Source organism: Sinohyriopsis cumingii, chromosome 5, assembly GCF_028554795.1.
Source record: "Sinohyriopsis cumingii isolate HCF-2022 chromosome 5, ASM2855479v2, whole genome shotgun sequence".
In the NCBI taxonomy this organism is placed as follows: domain Eukaryota; kingdom Metazoa; phylum Mollusca; class Bivalvia; order Unionida; family Unionidae; genus Sinohyriopsis; species Sinohyriopsis cumingii.
In genome coordinates this window covers 119742440-119761608 of record NC_142965.1, presented here as the reverse complement: position 1 = coordinate 119761608, position 19169 = coordinate 119742440, and the positions used below count along the sequence as shown (strand labels likewise).

At 35.1% G+C, this 19169-nt stretch overlaps 1 protein-coding gene across 6 annotated transcripts in view; it reads left to right on the top strand.

Moving 5' to 3' along the window:
* LOC149800067 (beta-arrestin-2-like) overlaps positions 1-19169 on the top strand; it is a 247941-nt gene that overhangs the window by 159424 nt on the left and 69348 nt on the right. For all 6 annotated transcript variants that reach the window (XM_089959623.1, XM_089959622.1, XM_089959621.1 and 3 more), the window contains 2 exons: positions 14382-14517; positions 17125-17209. In XM_089959623.1, coding sequence (XP_089815749.1) covers positions 14382-14517; positions 17125-17209 — 221 coding nt within the window. The remainder of the gene's footprint in view (positions 1-14381; positions 14518-17124; positions 17210-19169) is intronic.

Below are 19169 nucleotides of genomic sequence, written 5' to 3'. Positions count from 1 at the left end.
TTAACCTCACGATGATCATTGCAGAATTCCTGTTCATGATCGTTCAACCAAAGTTTCACATGTAGACTAGTTGAATTGAGTGCTGAAAATACATAATTTTTCAGTATATTTCGTGTTTGTTTTCTGGTTCTAATCCATACAGATTTTGCACTTTGTGACAAGAATTTGTACCAGCTACATTACCAGTCATTAGTGAAAATTTATCTTTGTTATTCATGCTGTAATTCTGGAATGTAATACATTGATTAAAATTTTTATGCCAAAATTGCACTTTTTTGCCACTTGTATTAAGAATAATTACGCTTATGCCTCTTTGGGGGTTGGTTTGTATGAAGTTTACACTTACCTAATTCGTTGACTCCTGGCGATTCTTTTTAGTTTTGCCTGAAATGGTGGTAGAAAATGCATTCTAGTGGTTATTTTTACTGGCATCTAAAGATACCTGTTTCGGACATTTCATAGAAATTATCAAAGAAAGCCTCTGTTTGCAATTTCTGTGCAGTGGTATTGCACAATTAGTTAAATAGACAAGGAATATTCAAATTGGGTGACATCATCAAAATTCAGCCTTTAATCTACAGTGCCCCCTCACTCACTTGCCAGCATCAATTACTACCACTAAATCAGAGTGTGGGGCCCTGAGTGGCCGAGTGGTCTAAAGCGCTCTCCGTTACGGATCACTGCCATCTCACCTCTGTCTGCGTGGGATTGAGTTTCGGATTCAACCAGTGTGGTTATGTGAAAAAGCTTGCCAGTAGCTTCTCATGGGTCGTGGCTCTTTCCAGGTTTTTTCCTGGGTTCTTCCTCCACCATTAATACTGGCTGCCATGTATAGCCTATTGTGTGCTGAAAAATGGTGTTAAACCCTACAACAACAACAACAAATTTGAGTGTACTAATTGATTTGCTCTTTAACTCGTTAACCCCTGGATGTTTTTGTTGTTTTTGCCTAAAATGTGAGAGTAAACACATTTTGGGGGCTATTTCTGAATACATCCTAATACATCGACTTCCAGGAGATTTCCCGTTAACCTAAGGCCTAGTTGTGTTAGAAACATCATTTTTCATTGGCTGTTTCACTTGCACATGAAGACCACTCGTTATTCCAAATGTCCATCTTAACCTCCTTTTTGTTTGCGTGCAGTTCGGACCGGTCTGCCTTAGATCTGACGCAGAAAAGTCTAAAATCTGGACACAAAATTGGATTCCAACCACAGGCGAATTTTGGGTGGAAAAAAATTGGCTCCAAAAAATGAGCTTTTTCCCTCAGAATTTTATAGTGCAACTAAAATGTCCAGATTATTTGGTATCATTGTAGAGTTAAATCTACCTCACTATAATACCATCCACTTATGTGTATCATACATGACTTTGACACTACAGAGCTTGGCAGTAGGCTACTACCTTATGCTACATAAATGTGGCACCAGGTGTTAATGAGTTAATTAAGTCACATACACACACACACACACACACACAAACACACACACTCACACACACATACGATTAAGAATTTTAAATTATATTAGTTTTTAAAAGTTCATGATCACATTAAATAATTGGTGACCAAATGAAGCGAACTTTGTATCATTTAAAGTAACGGCAAACATGCTGTGAATTTTACATTAAAACAATGCAGCAGATCTTCCTAGATTGTGTCCAAAAAACATAAATTGTAGAAAAATTATAGCGGAGCAACGTCTGAAAACTTACTGGGCATTTAAATATTATAACCCCCCCCCCAAAAAAATCATATGGTAAATACAGTAGTGGTTTATCAGTGGAACTCTGTATATAAAGTCAGCAAAAACGAGACAATGGAGCGATTTCCAATTTGGATAGTATGATGTTGTATGTTGGCTGGCAACTAGTTGGCTGCCCAAGACCAGAAATTTGTTCCATGTTTTATGTTAGATATAATATCTGAATAGTCATCATGCAGTTGTTATTAAAGGTAATCCATCACTAATAGTCATGTATCTAATCTGTTTGGGGAACAGTAAACTTTCCACTTTTGGTTTTTGGTTAGCCATTACCCAACAGGTCAGTATAGTATAAAACAACAATTGTGATTGGTTTAACTCTACTGATCATAGACTAGAGGAGCTTATCGGATATTCTGTTGTCCATTGTCTGTTGTCCAACATTCGTCTGCCCATTAGCACATGTTTGTTGTTGCTACTCCTCCTGAACTACTTGGAAGATTGCCATGAAACTTTATACACATCATCCTACCGCTCCGGTGGCCTAGTGGTTAGAGTGTCTGCCTCAGATGCAGGAAGTCGTGGGTTTGATTCCCAGACTGAGTCATACCAAAGACTTACAAAAATGGTACTAACAGCTGCCTCGCTTGGCACTCAACATTAAGAGGTTAGTGTTAGGACTGGTCAGCCTGGTGTCAGGATAATGTAACTGGATGGGACATCATGCTACATGTCTGCAGCATGATGCCCCAGTGCTAGACATCACTATAGACTGCCATGCTGCAGACATCATAGCGATATGACTGAAAAATTGTTAAAGCTACGTTAAAATCCAAATCACACACACACACACACATCATCCCATGGTCTAGTTAATTAAAGGGCTATTTACAGTACAGCAGGTAGCATTTTCAGTATTGAAAATGTTGATGATGTTAGAGACAAGATAGTAGATTAAGTGGCTCTAATTAGCTATGGTAAGTTGCATATAATTTTCAAGGATAGATATTTTATAATTAAGCTTTGATAATCTTTACGAGGGCTATATACTTGAAGTACATTTATTTCACATTTATAATTTGCTGTAGCAGTTGTAACTGAGTGTGAGTCTGGTCAGAGATGTAATTATTTACATGTTAACAAATCAACTTCCAGACTGATCATTTTTGAGAAATTAAAGGTTTAGTTTAATATAGGAAGCACATATTTGTGTATCAGAAACACTTAAAACAGACAGACAGAGAGGGGGCAGCATTGGTTATCATGAGCGTTTTAAATTTGAATTTAAAAACCTTTTTTAATATAAAATGCAGAATAACCTTAGTTGCTTTTGCAGATATGTCATGAGCATTTTAAATTTGAATTTAAAACCTTTTTTAATATAAAATGCAGAATAACCTTAGTTGCTTTTGCAGACATGTCATGAGCATTTTAAATTTGAATTTAAAACCTTTTTTAATATAAAATGCAGAATAACCTTAGTTGCTTTTACAGACATGTCATGGAGAAGGCAGTCTTTTTGGATTCTCTCTGTTGTCAGTCAGGCACACACTACTGGGAGGATTGCCATGAAACTCGGAACCACACAGCCATCCCATTGTCTTGTTGATCATGAATGGAAATATGCCCTTCAGACACAAAATAGGACCACAACATAGTCTTCATGAAAACCCTACTTGCTACAAATCAAATGGTCATATCGACATAGGGTTTTCATTCAGAATTTCTTGTGATGTCTAATCAGTTTTAAATCAGAATGGTGCTGACCTGACATCCAGTATGGCTACCACAATTGTGGCCATCTTAAAAAGCTTTGTTAACACTTTTCCTAGCAGGATGGTCATATCTACTGTACACTGAATTTTCACCAGAAGACTTGTGAAGTACATAAATGAAAATGGTGCAGATCTAACAACCAGTATGGCCACCATTATGCCAGCATTCGTGAAACTCTTGTTCTCACTGGTACTAAATGGCAAGTCATATTAACATGGGTTTTTTTCTCAAGGAAACCTTTTGTTTTTAATGTTAGCATCCAATAAGGCCACCATGGTGGTGTTCTGATACTCTTTTTTTATATTGAATGGATGGTCATATCAGCATGAGGTTTTCACCAAATGTCTGTTTATTGTATCTTGATAATTCTAATTGAAAATAGTGCCAATACTATGCATCATATAGCTGCCAAAATGGCCATCTTGAAAAGATTGTTATTGTTACTTCTGAATTGATGGTCAAATTGAAATGGTGTTTTCACCAAAAGACTTGAAATGATGCCTGGTTTGTCCTAAATAAAGATGGTGCTGATTATAGGTCAAGAATATCAGAGTTCAACACTTAGCAATTAGAAAACCATCTTATCTTGAATTTATGGAAATTCTTTACTTTTCTGCCAGTAAAGTAGGGACTCTTGTTTATTAAATATCTTTTGTTCTTTCCAAACTAAACAATGAATTAGAGCCTTTTAGTGTTTGGAAAGTTAATGCTTGATTATATTGCATTTACAATGTAGTTTCTATGGTTACCTCACTAGTGGTTTGAATTTGAAATTTTTGTACAGTTTTGAACTTTAGGAATGCAAATTCAGTTTCATCTTGTGACTGCAGAACAAAATACTGCTTTTTCCAATTTAGACATTATGAAACACCGCACCTTCAAACTGTCTCCCTGGAGTTTTTACACAAATCAAAGTGTTACATGTTTTTTATTATTATTAAAATGGCAGACAGTTCTCAATTATCTTGATGGCTGCATTTGTTGAACTGTTACACTTCGACAGTTGTTTGGCTCATATTGGTACTTTTTTATATTTGAAAGCCTGGCATTTGTATGGGAAAAGATTTGATTGTATTTACTAGTCAGTGCCAAGATCAGAAATTGGTTTATAGCAATAAATTGAGTGTTGATAGCGCCAGGTTACTCCCATTATAGGTTTATATTCTAATGTATACTGTAAACTGGTTAACATGGTCATTTTTGATAATCTGGACAAACATACATAGTCAACCATAGATTGTTAGAATTGTATCAGCCAGGAATAATTGGCTTTTAATCCAAGTCTTTAGATCTACCAGTTTGAACAGGTGTGTCACCATCAAAGTGGCACTGTCTGAAATATGCACAATGCTGAGACATTTGTCCCATTATAGATTGGTAGAAAATATAATCTAACTTAGAAATGCTCTTACATTGGTAGAAAATATAATCTAACTTAGAAATGCTCTTACATTGGTAGAAAATATAATCTAACTTAGAAATGCTCTTACATTGGTAGAAAATATAATCTAACTTAGAAATGCCCATGCATTGGTAGAAAATATAATTAAACTTAGAAATGCTCATGCATTGGTAAAAAATATAATCAAAATTGAAATGCTCTTACATTGGTAGAAAATATAATCTGAATTGAAATGCTCTTGCATTGGTAGAAAATATAATCTGAATTGAAATGCTCTTGCATTGGTAGAAAATTTAATCAAACTTGAAATGCTGTTACATTATTGTGACATTTGTAGATTATCTGTTTATTTTTTAAATGTACTATATACATGCCATTTTAGGGAACCTGACTTAAGTTATTTACTAGTTTTTTCCTTTTCTGAAAGAGTGACCCATTTCTGTCAATACCAAAAGTACCAACTGAGTTAGAATTAGTGGCATACTTGCCAAATAAAGAAGATTTAAAAGAAAATAAACACTGTCATGTTTACAATTTATTTCATTCTCTATGTACTCATAATTGTGCTTCAAGAAATCATGAAAGTCAAATATTGGGTTGGGTTAGTGTTTGACATGATAGTACAATGAAGGTCATATTGTAAAGAGATAGAGTCAAGAGTTTTGCTCAAGGAGATGCATCACAGGAGTCTAGTCAGGCTGATCCAGATGGTTGGAATCATCACAAGTCCAGTGCCTTAACACATTAACCCCTAGCGACGACTTAACAGGGCAGGAGGTAGTAGCCTACAGCTTAGCTCTGTAGCATCATGGTCATGCATGATACACTAAAGTGGGTGGTATTATATAAAATTAGACAGATGTAGCTCTACAATGGTACCAAATAATCTGGAATATCTAGTTGCACTACAAAATAGATTTAAAAAAAAAAACACATTTTTTGGACCCGACTTTTTTCCACCCAAAATTTGCCTGTGGTCGGAATCCGAGTTTGAGCCTTTGCAAAAAGTACCAATGAAAAATGATGTTTCTAACACAACTAGGCAGTATGTTATTGAAAGATCACCAGGGATTTTGTGTTTTTGGATCGGTTCAGAAATAGCTTTCAAAATGTGTTTCCTACTCGATTTTCAGGCAAAAATGTCAAAAACTCCAGGGTTTAATATGTTAAGTGCCAAGCGTCAGAGCTTTATAAAGGCAGATGTGTACTTTCTTTGACTTGTGCTGGTACTAACATGCATGACATTTTTGCTCTGATATCAGTTCTACATTGGTGATATATATTGTCATAACCATGCCATGTATTCTCACAAGGCCAGTCCAATTGTAAACTGCACAGACCCAGATCTGCCATCACATAATCTGGGTCTGTGCAATTTGATAGGAATAATCATCAGAACAAACAATTTAGACCCAGATCTGCAGGTACATTATGGTATGGAAGATCAGGATCTTTGTTGTCTGCAATTTGATTTAACTTATTAGCAGGTACATGTGGTATATTGAAATTAGATTATTCTGCTACATTACCTGTGACTTTAAAAAATGAGGATCTAAAAATCGTCCAGATCCAATTTACATTACTGGGTAGCATTAAAAGGATTACAATTCTCTACGGTCATTTACTTCAATTTGCACATGGGTTTTCACTAGCAATGGGCAGATTAATTTTAAAGTGTAAATGAAACAGTAAGGGTCTTCAATTTCCAAAACAGCTAAATATTGTTCAAGGCAGAAGAAGCAGACAAATAAATCATAGCATGTATTGATCTTAGGAGGGCCAACTGGGGGGAATACTGGGGACAATTCCTTGGGCCTGTACTGCAAAGAAATTCCGGTACCAACTCTGTGGGTCTAATCTGCAGCGGTATGAATTTTTTTTACCGAAGCTCTAAGTGGAACATCCTTTTGTTTATTTTTCATTGTACTTGTGACAGAATCAGGACATCAGATCAGCAGATTTCAAAATTTGTACTATATCAAAACCAGTAGATTTTTTTATTAACATAAATTTTGTGCATTTTAATTTGGTTGAAAACGAAACAACTACATATTTTGCAATAATAATTTTTCTCAATCAAGACACTGAACTTCTGACTCTTACACATATTTTCAACTTTTCTGACTCATTGGGGTCCTAGTGATAATGTGTAGTGTCTTTTCTGACTCATTGGGGTCCTAGTGATAATGTGTAGTGTCTTTTCTGACTCATTGGGGTCCTAGTGATAATGTGTAGTGTCTTTTCTGACTCATTGGGGTCCTAGTGATAATGTGTAGTGACTTTTCTGACTCATTGGGGTCCTAGTGATAATGTGTAGTGTCTTTTCTGACTCATTGGGGTCCTAGTGATAATGTGTAGTGTCTTTTCTGACTCATTGGGGTCCTAGTGATAATGTGTAGTGTCTTTTCTGACTCATTGGGGTCCTAGTGATAATGTGTAGTGTCTTTGTATGATTTCTGTGAAATCTCAGTAAACAAGGTCTCAACAAGTGCCATTGTATCAACTTCTGATCCAGACTCAAACAAGGCATTCAAAGAGGCTGTGTTTGTTACAAAATAACAATCATTGTTCCATTGCATGCAGCCTTTGCTTGCCATACATCAGTTTTTTTCAGCCAAAATCAGAGCAATGGACCTTGCTCTGCAATATATAGAAAACCAACGCATTTTAAATAGCATCGTCTTCTCCAGCTCACTATCAGTACTTCAGTCACTACACAATAGAAAACTGGAGAACCCATTATTAACCAATATTCTCGTCAAAAATACTGAACTGAGTAGCTCCAACAATATAGTATACTGTTGGTTACCCAGCCATATCAGTATCAAAGGTAATAAAAAAGCAGATCACACTGCTAAAATAGCCCTATCCCAAGAACCATCCGATTTTAAAATACCATATACTGATTTAAACCTAGTATCAAAGAGTCTTCGTGTCAGAAGTGGCAGGCATCAGGGAATGATGCAGTGAATAACAAACTTCATACAATCAAGCCAAACCTAGGAGAATATTTAATCAAAGACTTTAAAGCCATGATTTACCACCTTTAAACCTTTTATATATAACACTATAAACCCCCTGCCTTTGGCTTTTAACTCTCCATGTGATGTCAGTAGGGTACTCAATTTACAGTACACATGTTCGTCATCCTTATTTTTAGTAATTCTTTATCGGACTACTCAGCATGCATTTTTGCACCAGTTGTTTCATTGGTGGAACAGTTCTGGTCCAAGTAGTCCTGTCTGGTTTCTGTAATGTGTGGACCAAGTGCATGAAAATTCCAATTTGGGGGTGTTTTAATTTTTGTTCTTTTTTTTCAGTTTTATTTTTCAGTCAATTTCTTTTTTAATTTTTCAAAAGCAGTAGATTTTAAATATAAAATTGTGTGTGCAGTAGACAGCCTTTAAACTGTCAGTAGAATCACTTGTATGCTTCTAATTTTGTCATAATGGTATATGTATGTTTTTCAGACTCGTTGAGAAATATGCATACATCAATATATGCATGTTCATACATTGAAGAATATCCCATTAAATGATTTAATAGCCATTCAAAATGATTTTGTTAGATTCCTAACCTGTTGCCATTGCATAGCTTGCTCTTTCTGGGTGGAAAATGTCATCAACCATATCCCATTGGCTGAAAGTCTGGAAAGTGTCATTTTTGTTTGTTTAGTGAAGGAACACTTTTTATTCTTAAAAGTTAGCTTGAGATTGCATTCCTGATATTATTACTCTATTATTCGCATTTTACTAAGCATACAGGCAGGCATGAATGCACACAAACACACGCACACACACACAACAGAGCAGTCTTTTTGCAAATTTTCTTTGCCAGTACTCACAATAAGTGTTACTGACAATGTAAAAACAAAAAAACAGTTGTTGGCTTTATTATGGTTTATGGTTATTTTAATTCATTTATAGAAACAACACCTGTAAAGAAGGAAGATTTTGTTATCTAATACTGACTTACTGGTAATCTCTTAGTTCAGATTTGTTATCTAATACTGACTTACTGGTAATCTCTTATTTCAGATTTGTTTCTTGCAGCAATGCCTAAGAAGAGTGTTGGGCATTGTTACAAGAAAGCCTACTGGGATACCCACCCCACCTGCCTTGCTTGTACAAATTGTGAAAGAACCAATGGCTGTCTTTTTTTGCAGCCTAATGTCAAACATGGGGTCTGAGACCTCGCTGAAAATAGGCAAACTTAAAATGGGAATAAGAAAGGGCTTCCTCTTTTTCAAAATTTTCTGGTTTTTCCATTGCCAAAAGGCCCCAAGGTTCCCCTCACCCACCAATAGAGGCTGTTAGAGGGTGGAAAATGACCCACGCCCTTCTCCAAGAGAGGAACGGTGCCTTCTCCAATCCTATAGTCCTGAGAGCAAGTCACATGCTCCCGTGAGGGAGAAGCAGAACCCTTTTGAATCTCGTAGGGCTGATGAGTCACACCCACTTGTGAGAGAGTGGCAGGACCATCTTCATTCTAGTCTTATAAAGGCAGAGAGTGAGTTGCACACATACCACTAGGTGCTAGCAGCACACTTTACTGGCTCAGAGCTCAGGGATGGCTTAAAGTGAGTCGCACTTCCACCACCCTCAGGAGTGTGGAGCAGCAACTTTTCAGTCTCTCATTAGCATGTTTTTGGTGACACGATCATGTCACCCAGAAAATTGAACTATAACAAGACTGTAAGATCTGAGTTGGGGTCTTCCTACTGATCAGATTTCCCTGATCTGAGTCATTGACAGATTACAAGTCACCAGGCACCAGTCTACGAATACTGGTCAACAGTCATTTGAGCTCCTTTCGACACTGAAACAGCACAAGAGGATATTCCTGCATTTTCCTGGGCTCATCATCCGTTTAAAACACTGGAGGGCTTAGAACTAAAGGCTAGATCTCTTGTTAGCATAGCCTTAAATGCTGACCTTTTTCTGCAGTCTCTTTCAGCCTGCTGTTGGAGGAATCTCTGTTATCAGGTGCTTCAAAATATGCATTAGAAGATGCAGATCTCCTGTTCAGACTTTGGAGGAGATCTTTGGTTGATTTGTTTGTGACAAGGCTAAACAACATGTTCCCTTTGATGTTTTTCCAGTCCTAGACCAGAGAGCTTGGGCAGTTGATGCTTTCAGTCTAAAGTGGGATCATCTGTTTACTTACACATTTTCACCCTTAAATACTTCAATAAATAATGAACTACACTGCTCTGCTAATTATGATAACCCTGGCCTCCACAATCATGGTTCAGTGATCTTCTCAACCTGCTGGTAGACCAGCCCATGACATTATCCCAGAGAAGGGACTTTTTGTCATGGCACAGGGTTTCTCTCATCCACAACAGCCCACATATTCTCCACCTTGATGCTTGGCACAACCCAAATGATCACTGCACCAGATAAAGTTTTCATGCAAAGTTGCAAAATGCATTCTTCAGTCAAGGAGATGATCTGCATCCAAGATCTATCACCCCAGGTTGAGAATCTTTCATGTTAGGTGCAGTAGAAAACTGTTACTCCTAGCAGTCCGTCTCAGAGCGCAAAGGCTAAATTTCTTTGCTTCCAATTTGAAGAGTGAATTGCTTGGTTTCTACTATCAAGAGTTATAGGGCAACCCTGTCCAACACACTAAAAATATTGAAAGGCCCAACCACTGACTCTCACATAGCTTACCTGATTTGTGTCTTTCTCATTGATGATATTTTGTGTAGTGTGGTCTTTAAAAACCCTTATGACCCTTTTGATTGAAGTCTCTTCCAAGAGCCTTACCCTCAATACCTTTTTTTGCTTTCCTTGATGTCCATGAGGAAATGAGCAAGCTTCGTTGCCCTAGCCATAGAACTAGACTGTTGGTGGTTCAGTATGAACTGAGAGTTAGTTTCTTTCCTTTGCTATCCAAGACCACTCCGGTAGCCTAGTGGTTGGAGTGTCCACCTCAGATGCAGGAGGTCTTCGATCCCTGGCTAAGCCATACCAAAGACTTATAAAAATGGTACTAACAGCTGCCTTGCTTGGTGCAAAGCATTAAGAGGTTAGTTAGGACTGGTCAGCCTAGTGTCAGGATAATGTGACTGGGTGGGACATCATGCTACATGTCTGTGGCATGATGCCTCAGTGCTTGACATCACTATAAACTCCACACTGCAGACATCATAGTGATAAGAATGAAAAATTGTTAAAGCTATGTTAAAAATCCAAATCACACACAAACACACACATACTCATTTGCTCTACAGGTTTCTTAGTAAAACAAAAAACCAAAACTTGTCATGGTTACACCACTCCTAATTGAGATCCCCAGTTTCAGTCTGGTTCTTTGCTGGGTATGCATACATGTGACTGAATAGACAGGTCTTGCCAGGTCAGGATAGATCGGAGATTTCCAAAATTTGGTCAGGAGTTTTGAACTCAAAAGAGGGAACCTTGACCTCATCCTGATTTCCAGCAAGCAAATGGATAAAAATACAACTATCAAAGAAATTTACATTCTTTAAATATTAAAAAATATGTACATCAAATCAGTCCTTTTACAATAAGATGTTGCCATTCATACTCTCCTTATATGTACCACAAGCATTTTTGGCGTTGTTTACAAGACCACTGCCTGAATTATATTGGTGGCAGTCCTTATTGGTGATATTTGTACTTAGGAGATGTTGTACTGTTACTGGATCCAGGTTTCCTCTCTAACTGGCCTGAATTTTCATCCAAATGGAAAATGGCCTTTCAGTGCCAGTGTTAGAATGTGAAAATTGTTAATACAACTTGACCAAATCCAGAAATAAGTGTTAATTGTTTCCTGCCTGTGGTAAGATTCAGACTGATGACTGCCTGCCCAAACTGCTCAATATTGGTCCCTGTCAGAATCTAATTCTAATATTGTTTTAATGTCAGTAAGATTCTTCACACAAAGCACAAGCAATTGCAATATACCATCACACCCTGTGTAATTTAAAAAGGATACCAGTTTCTGCAATGCAGTCATTCATATTAGTCTCAACACATAACTGATACTTTGCTGGTCAGTGTTCTGTAGGTGGTTGCAGATGACATTGAGTTTATATAATAAATTATTCAGATTATTATTATTATTATTATTATTATTATTATTATTATTATTATTATTATTATTTTCTTATGAACAATAAAATAGTGTGAATTGGTATTTTTTTTGCCCATTTGCATAAGAATGTTTGTTTGATTTCTGAGTTGGGGAACATTATTTTGACTAGATCTGAAAAATGATCTGCCATCAGAAATGAAAGATAATGTTCGGCTATACAGTTGGCAGATAGTGTCTAAGCATGTGTAAGTTGAACCTTATCTGATATAGATTCCACAGGGATGGATTTTCACTGATAGCATATTTCTTTTAGTAGTTAATAATTGCTTTTATGAGATTTGGTTTCCGAATGATGCATGATGTCATTCTTGCCACCATGATACATTTTAAAATCGGCTTTACAGGAAGAGCAGACGGCATATTCAGACTTGATTCCAACCAATGCCATTTCCATTTCCACCCATCATTGAATTTCATATGATATTGCTGTTGGTTTGATTTTTTTGGCGTATTGGGAGATAATGCACACTTACATTTTGACGAACTTTAAACACTGAAGTCATACAGCCTTGTTTTATGCCGCTTGAGGTCATGAGGAATATAACTGACATCTTTAATCATGTCAAAATTACTTTTTATAATACATACGGACTGTAACAGTGTCAACAATTTCAAGCACTCAAAGAGAGCCTCAAAGTAATGTTGACTCAAAGTAATGTTAACTCAAAGCAATGTTAATTGTCTTATGAAGATTCAGTTAATTAACCCAACTATAATCAGTTAGCATGTTTAGTCCTTTCAGAATTAGTTATACCCACACACCATATAATGATATAACTGGTATAATCAGTCTTGATAAACTTCAGACAACCTTGTAGCCAATCAACCTTGCTGACAGAATCAAGGGGATGTTAAATGTTTTATGCTCCTTAGCAACTTAATTGTCTTGCCCTGCTTAAACCAGTTCAGTCACATGACTGCAAGCAGTATTACTATAATTATATATACAACACTGGAACCAAAGTATGAATTGGGTTCAGCCTATGTGGGTATGTGAGAAAGCTTGCCAGTAGCTTCTCGTGGGTCTTTCTAGGGTTTTCCTGTGTTCTTCCTCTACCATTTATACTGGCTGCCATGTATTGACTTTCTTGTGCTGAAAAATGGTATTAAACCCAACAGCAACAACAAGAACAACCAAAGTGTGAAAACAATGGAACAAACATTAGTAATAATCTGCATACATAGCATCAACAGGATATGTATTAGTGATATTAAAGTATAAAGGGGGGTGCGGGGGGGGATTTAATTTTAAGGATGTAGCATTTACCTGCCTCACACTTATGTCCCACTAGTTTTAAGGCCATATCTTATGGGAAGATGAATTTTCATCATACAGTCAAGGGTATTTTCTGTCTGGAAAAGAGTAAGCCATACAACATGTATGTATTACATCATTATGATTAATTTTACCCAAAAAGTACACCACTCACATCAGTTATTTATTCCACTTTGACATACTCTTTGCATTATTCTGAGACATTTTCCATAAGTTCTTGATAATAGTTACAATAATTGGTTCTTAGTAAAATTATCTGTTTGATACAAGTTGTTAAACATTACTGCAGCAAAATGCACTCATGTATTTAAAAAAAATACACAGCTTCTTAGTGTGTGATAACCTAAAATTACAGGCTTAATTTAAATCAGGACTTCAGCAATCTGATTGGCTGAAATTTAAGTTTGACTACAAAACTGACCAGTCAAATGTTTTCATTTATAGACTGAAATCTTGTGATGGTGCAGTTGAGACTAGGTCTGGGTTTCACCAACTGAACTTAGGACTGGACCTAATTTAAATCCATAATCCAGCAGTCTGATTGGATAAAACTTAAGTTTGATTTTAAATTGATCACTCAAGTTTCTGATTTAACTTTAAGACTTTAGATCATGGTATACATGGTTCATTAATTGGAAATGAAGGGAACCTGGCCTGCCAGTTTACATGTATGCTTAATTTTTTATTGGCAACCTTTTTATGCCACATTCTTTCACACCCCTGCCTTAAATTAGTGAATGAGGGGACATACTAGTACTACCCATCAGCATGTCACATTATATTGCAACAATTCCATTGTGAATTTATTTCTACTCAGTAACCTTTAAAGAACTAATTGGATTGAAACCATATTTAATGAGGTATTTATTACCAGGTACATTAGGAAGACCCAGGTCAAGTTCAGGGGGGTTCTTTTTCTTAAAAATTTAATGGAGTTATCGCCTCTGTTTGATTTACAATTTTGTTCATCAAGTATATCACAGGCGTCATAAGGACTCTATTCCAGCTTGTCCACATTTTGAAATGTCCACGATGTGACATGTTTTATCTCATCATTTTGCATTGTCAGTATGACATTGTGTTTTATCTTTTCATTCAGAAACTCCGTCCGATTGGCGATTCGTAAGCTTACATATGCACCTGAGCAGCCAGCCCCCCAGCCCAGTGCAGAGGCCTGCAAAGAATTCATGATGAGTCCTGGAAACATCAAGCTGGAGGCATCGTTAGATAAAGAAGTGTGTATCTTCAGGCTATAGATCGAGCTCAAATCATTTTATGTGAAAAACTTTCTCCTTTTTCTTTCCTTTCCTTTTGATGTAACCAGTCTTCAAAATATGAAGATATTAATATGCTCAGAATCGGGTAAAATGAGTTATTGTTATGAGTGCTTTTCCAGTTACTCCTCTTGATAATTCATAAGTGACAAGATCCAAGTAGCGGGTGTTGAGATAGTGGAGAAGATTAATATTTTGGGATACTATTAATATTTTGGGATACTAGCAATTTTCATTGATATATGAGTTGCAACCTTCATTGTTGTTTACAAATATTTCTCTAATTTACTTTAATATATATGGATACTAGATCTGAAGACATCAGGTAAAGTCAATAAATTGAAGCAAGACTTAATATAAGTTAAGCTGACATGCATTACTCGCAATTTTGTGTATCTTAAAAGTTGGAGTTCCTTCCCTTTAAAGTAGATGCATGTATTCATTGTAAGTAAATTTTAATGAATTGAAGTTTCATAGCTAAAATGACACCAATTAAAATCTGGAGTCAAACCTGTCAAAATTCTCTTGGATTGAGATCTTAAATGTCACAATTGAATTCTTTAACAATACATTTTAATTGAAAGAACAGCAATGAACCAAAAAGGTAAGAGAAAGGATTTTAAAACAGTTTGTTTAATTAGAACTTGCAAGTTATGTACAACTGCAGACTTTGAAGTATAATCTTCCAGTTAATGAGCAAAAACATTTGACTTGAACCTTCTTGCAATGTATCGATGGTATGAAAGTTTGATAAGAAATTAGACTGACCCCTCAAATGGATATGACTGTGATGTAAGCACATTTTATGTATTTTAATCAGCTCAGTTAATTAGCATGCATCTTCCCAGAGTTATCAAATTAAATCCAGCTTTTGCCAATTAAAAATGGAAGTGTTCCTGTTTGTCGCCATTGACTGCTTCCAAATTAAATCCAGCTTTTGCCAATTAAAAATGAAAGTGTTCCTGTTTGTCGCCATTGACTGCTTCCATTTGAACTAAATGTTTATGATGATTACATTGAAACCGAGTTAAAGAATAAAATTAAAACACAAATTTCACTTGACAAGACTGCTTTAATTTTTATTTCACTGTGTTCTCACAAGTAAACATTGCCCAACATTTTCATTTCATCAATATTTTGTCAGAAATTGTGTAATTTATTGAGAAAACATTTTTATTAAAGAAAATCTTGTCAACTTAATATGCTTTCGTCTTAAAATTGTTCCATATTTCCATGCACGAACTAGAGTTTGGTGGCTATTTTTTATTGTTAAGCAAGGAGGAGTCTATATTTTACCATTTTTGTATGAAATAGTGGGATCCACTCTTAAGCTTCTCCATTATAGGTGTGTTTGCAAGTCATTAGAGTATGCTAAAACAAGGGGGGCATGTAAATGAGTTCATCAAATATTAATTATTATTGCAACCAAAAAAAAACACATTAGCTATGATCCATTCAATGACTGATTAATCAATTGTAATTTATGCGATCAGGATGGGTTGAACTCCCATCATGGCAGTAATCTTTCTGAAGGGGTGTGTGTTTGCTATCTCTTTCAAGTTATATGCATATTAGCTTGTTTATTTTTAAAAAAGTAGAAAAAATGTTTATGTATAAAATTGCTTTATTATTTGTTTGCAGATTTCTTATTATATATATATAATGACCTCCAGAGGGAGATATAGGATTTTGTCTATTCACTTCTTGTGTTTATTGTTTGTTCATTATTACATTCATTCATGTATTAATTTTTTTATATTAATCCAACCACAGAATCTTAAAATCTATTTCACTTTAGCCATGAAAATTGGTTCATTTCAAGGAGAGTAACTTGGCCATACCAAAATTAGGTGACGGTGACCTGATTTTGGAAAAAATGTGGAAGGAAAATTCAAACTTAAGAACATTGAACCTGATATTGGTATCACTCATATAGAACAAATCGCAGAAATGATGTGCTATTGTGTTGATCATATCTTGTACAGGCATACCAAATCTGATGCGTACCACCAGATTGATAAGCCTCAGACATAGTGCATCCAGTGCTGGTGTCCATTGACAGTGGAACACATTCCTATTGAGTGTGTTAAATTCCACTCTGCCATGAGACAGAAATATTTTTGATGTGAACCTGATGAAGAAACTATGATTACTAACCAAGAAAATCTTGGACGTTTTGAGGCACTGCGGTTTATATAATTAATTTTCACTGTCTGTTTTAAGAATTTTACATGTGTTACTTTCATATTTTATTTAATATTTATGTTATTGAATTTTTACATTTATATTTATATTCTTGTACTTCATGTTTACATTTATTTAGAAGGTTTTATCTGTATAAAGTTTGTATGCAAATTTTTCATTTTTGCATTTTTGTAACTTCACCATTAGTCAGCACAATGTAGCCACTGTTGTGTTGAGGTGCTGTAAGACACTAGTACATGCATTTTTATATGGCTCGGTATCATTCCTCCATACCAGTGCTACAGATGGGATTTATATTTACCAATAAACAATTGTTAAACGATTTGTGTTTAATTTGACGAGTATTTTCTTCTTTCTTTTCAGAAATACTACCATGGGGAAAGCATAGCAGTTAATGTTTTAGTTGACAATAACACAAATAAGTCAGTCAAAAAAATAAAGCTTTCAGGTGAGTACTAGAGTATATGATTTTTTATGGAGTTTTTTCCAGATCTCGTAGACGCTGAAATGGAATCATCAGGTAGGTTTATGAAGTTGTAGAAGAGGTGTTGCAATCAATAAGAATATGTGCTAAATATGAAGACAGAGTTTTTGAATTGGTTTGGCATTTAAAAGCTGCATTTTAATGAAAATATGGTTGGTCTGGCATTTGGAAGTTGCAAATTAATATCACTTTGAATGGTTTGGCATTTGGAAATGTAGAGTGAATGAGAAAGCAGTTCCAGTTTCTGGCATTTAATACAGTATGGCTGGATGCCTGTACTTGATAAGAATAAAAAAACATTTGTATTTCTTGAATTAAGGAGATAAGTGAAAATCGGTCAATATAACTGAGGAAACAGACATTGATTAATTCATATTTAGATGTCTATCCAGTTGAAAATAATCTATATATATATATATATATATATATATATATATATATATATATATATATATATATATATATATATATATATATAATTTTGAACTGGATTTACACATGTTGATTTTTTTAGTGTTATAAATCCTTTATGTTTGCATGTTGTTGAATGATTGTGTCATTAACTATGCTTCTTGTTGAAACAGATGAAAATATTCATATAGGGACTGATATAGATATAGATAAAAACTTATCTGAAATAAGTCTTATAAAGCCTGCCATTATCTACCGTTGTCTTCTTGTTATCTCCATTTTCAGTTTTAAAAAAGAACGACATTTATGTCAGTTGTTTGATTTCAGATGAGATTTCAATTTTTAACATGTTAGATACTCAGAGGGTTAGGAACTACTAACAGGTCTAATATTTCACCCATTGTTAAGAAATTTTATTGCTTGAGAATTATTATTTTCCTACAAATTTGATTGCAAATGTTTTGAAAACAAGCAAGTGTACCTGTTACATTTTCTTTGATGTGAAGAATAAATGACATTGTAAATGGGTCAGATGTACTTTTAGCTGTGTTTTTAAAACTGAATCAGCTATGTATGGTAATGTTTTGAGTGTTAATAGAAGGCATAATACATGTAGACATGAAATTGTTTCACATGTTTAGTTTATTTCACAGATGTAGGGGCTCTGATGGGTTACAACATTTGAACAAAGATTTTATTTGTCTGCTTATTTTTCTCGATTTTGTATTTACATTTAAGTGGTTATTGATTGCATAGTACGTATATTAAATTTCGTGAACTATTTCATCTTCATGCTTATTTTTCTCGATTTTGTATTTACATTTAAGTGGTTATTGATTGCTTAGTACGTATATTAAATTTCGTGAACTATTTCTTCATAGATAAGATCTTGCCTAATGTTCTTAAACAATCAGAGTGAAATGTTTCAGTTTTCAGCTTTCAGCATTTCATGCATTATTTTAGTTTATTAATCCAGTTTGTTATCAAATTAATGAGAAAAGCATATCATCCATATGATAGTAATACATGGTAACTTTTTACTCTTTAGTTATTAAAATGCATACTGAATCTCTGCTCTACAATATTTATGTATGCTAAATGTGTTAGGCAGCTAGACAGTCGTCTAATATGAATTCTGGATCAGTGTACAATGCATAGATTTTGAACTAGATAAAGGCATTATACAGACCCGAAAACAATTTTATCATTGAACTGAAAATGGAATGTGAAGCGAATGAAGAAGAAAGGAATGAAGACGTGCAAAAAGAATGCAGAACAACTGGAACTGAATGCAACATGAATATAAAGAAATTGAAGAATACATTTAAAGAAAGTGGAGAGTCAAATGTAAATAGCAGAACAAGGATCAATGGATGCTAAATAAAAATAGTGAGAAATGCAATGCATTTAATGAATGGATTTTAAAATTAATTATTTTTAAGAGCTTCTGAATTTCCATGGGTGAAAGCTTTTGCATACAAATTCAGGAGTAGGTTCTTAGCACTGACCGACA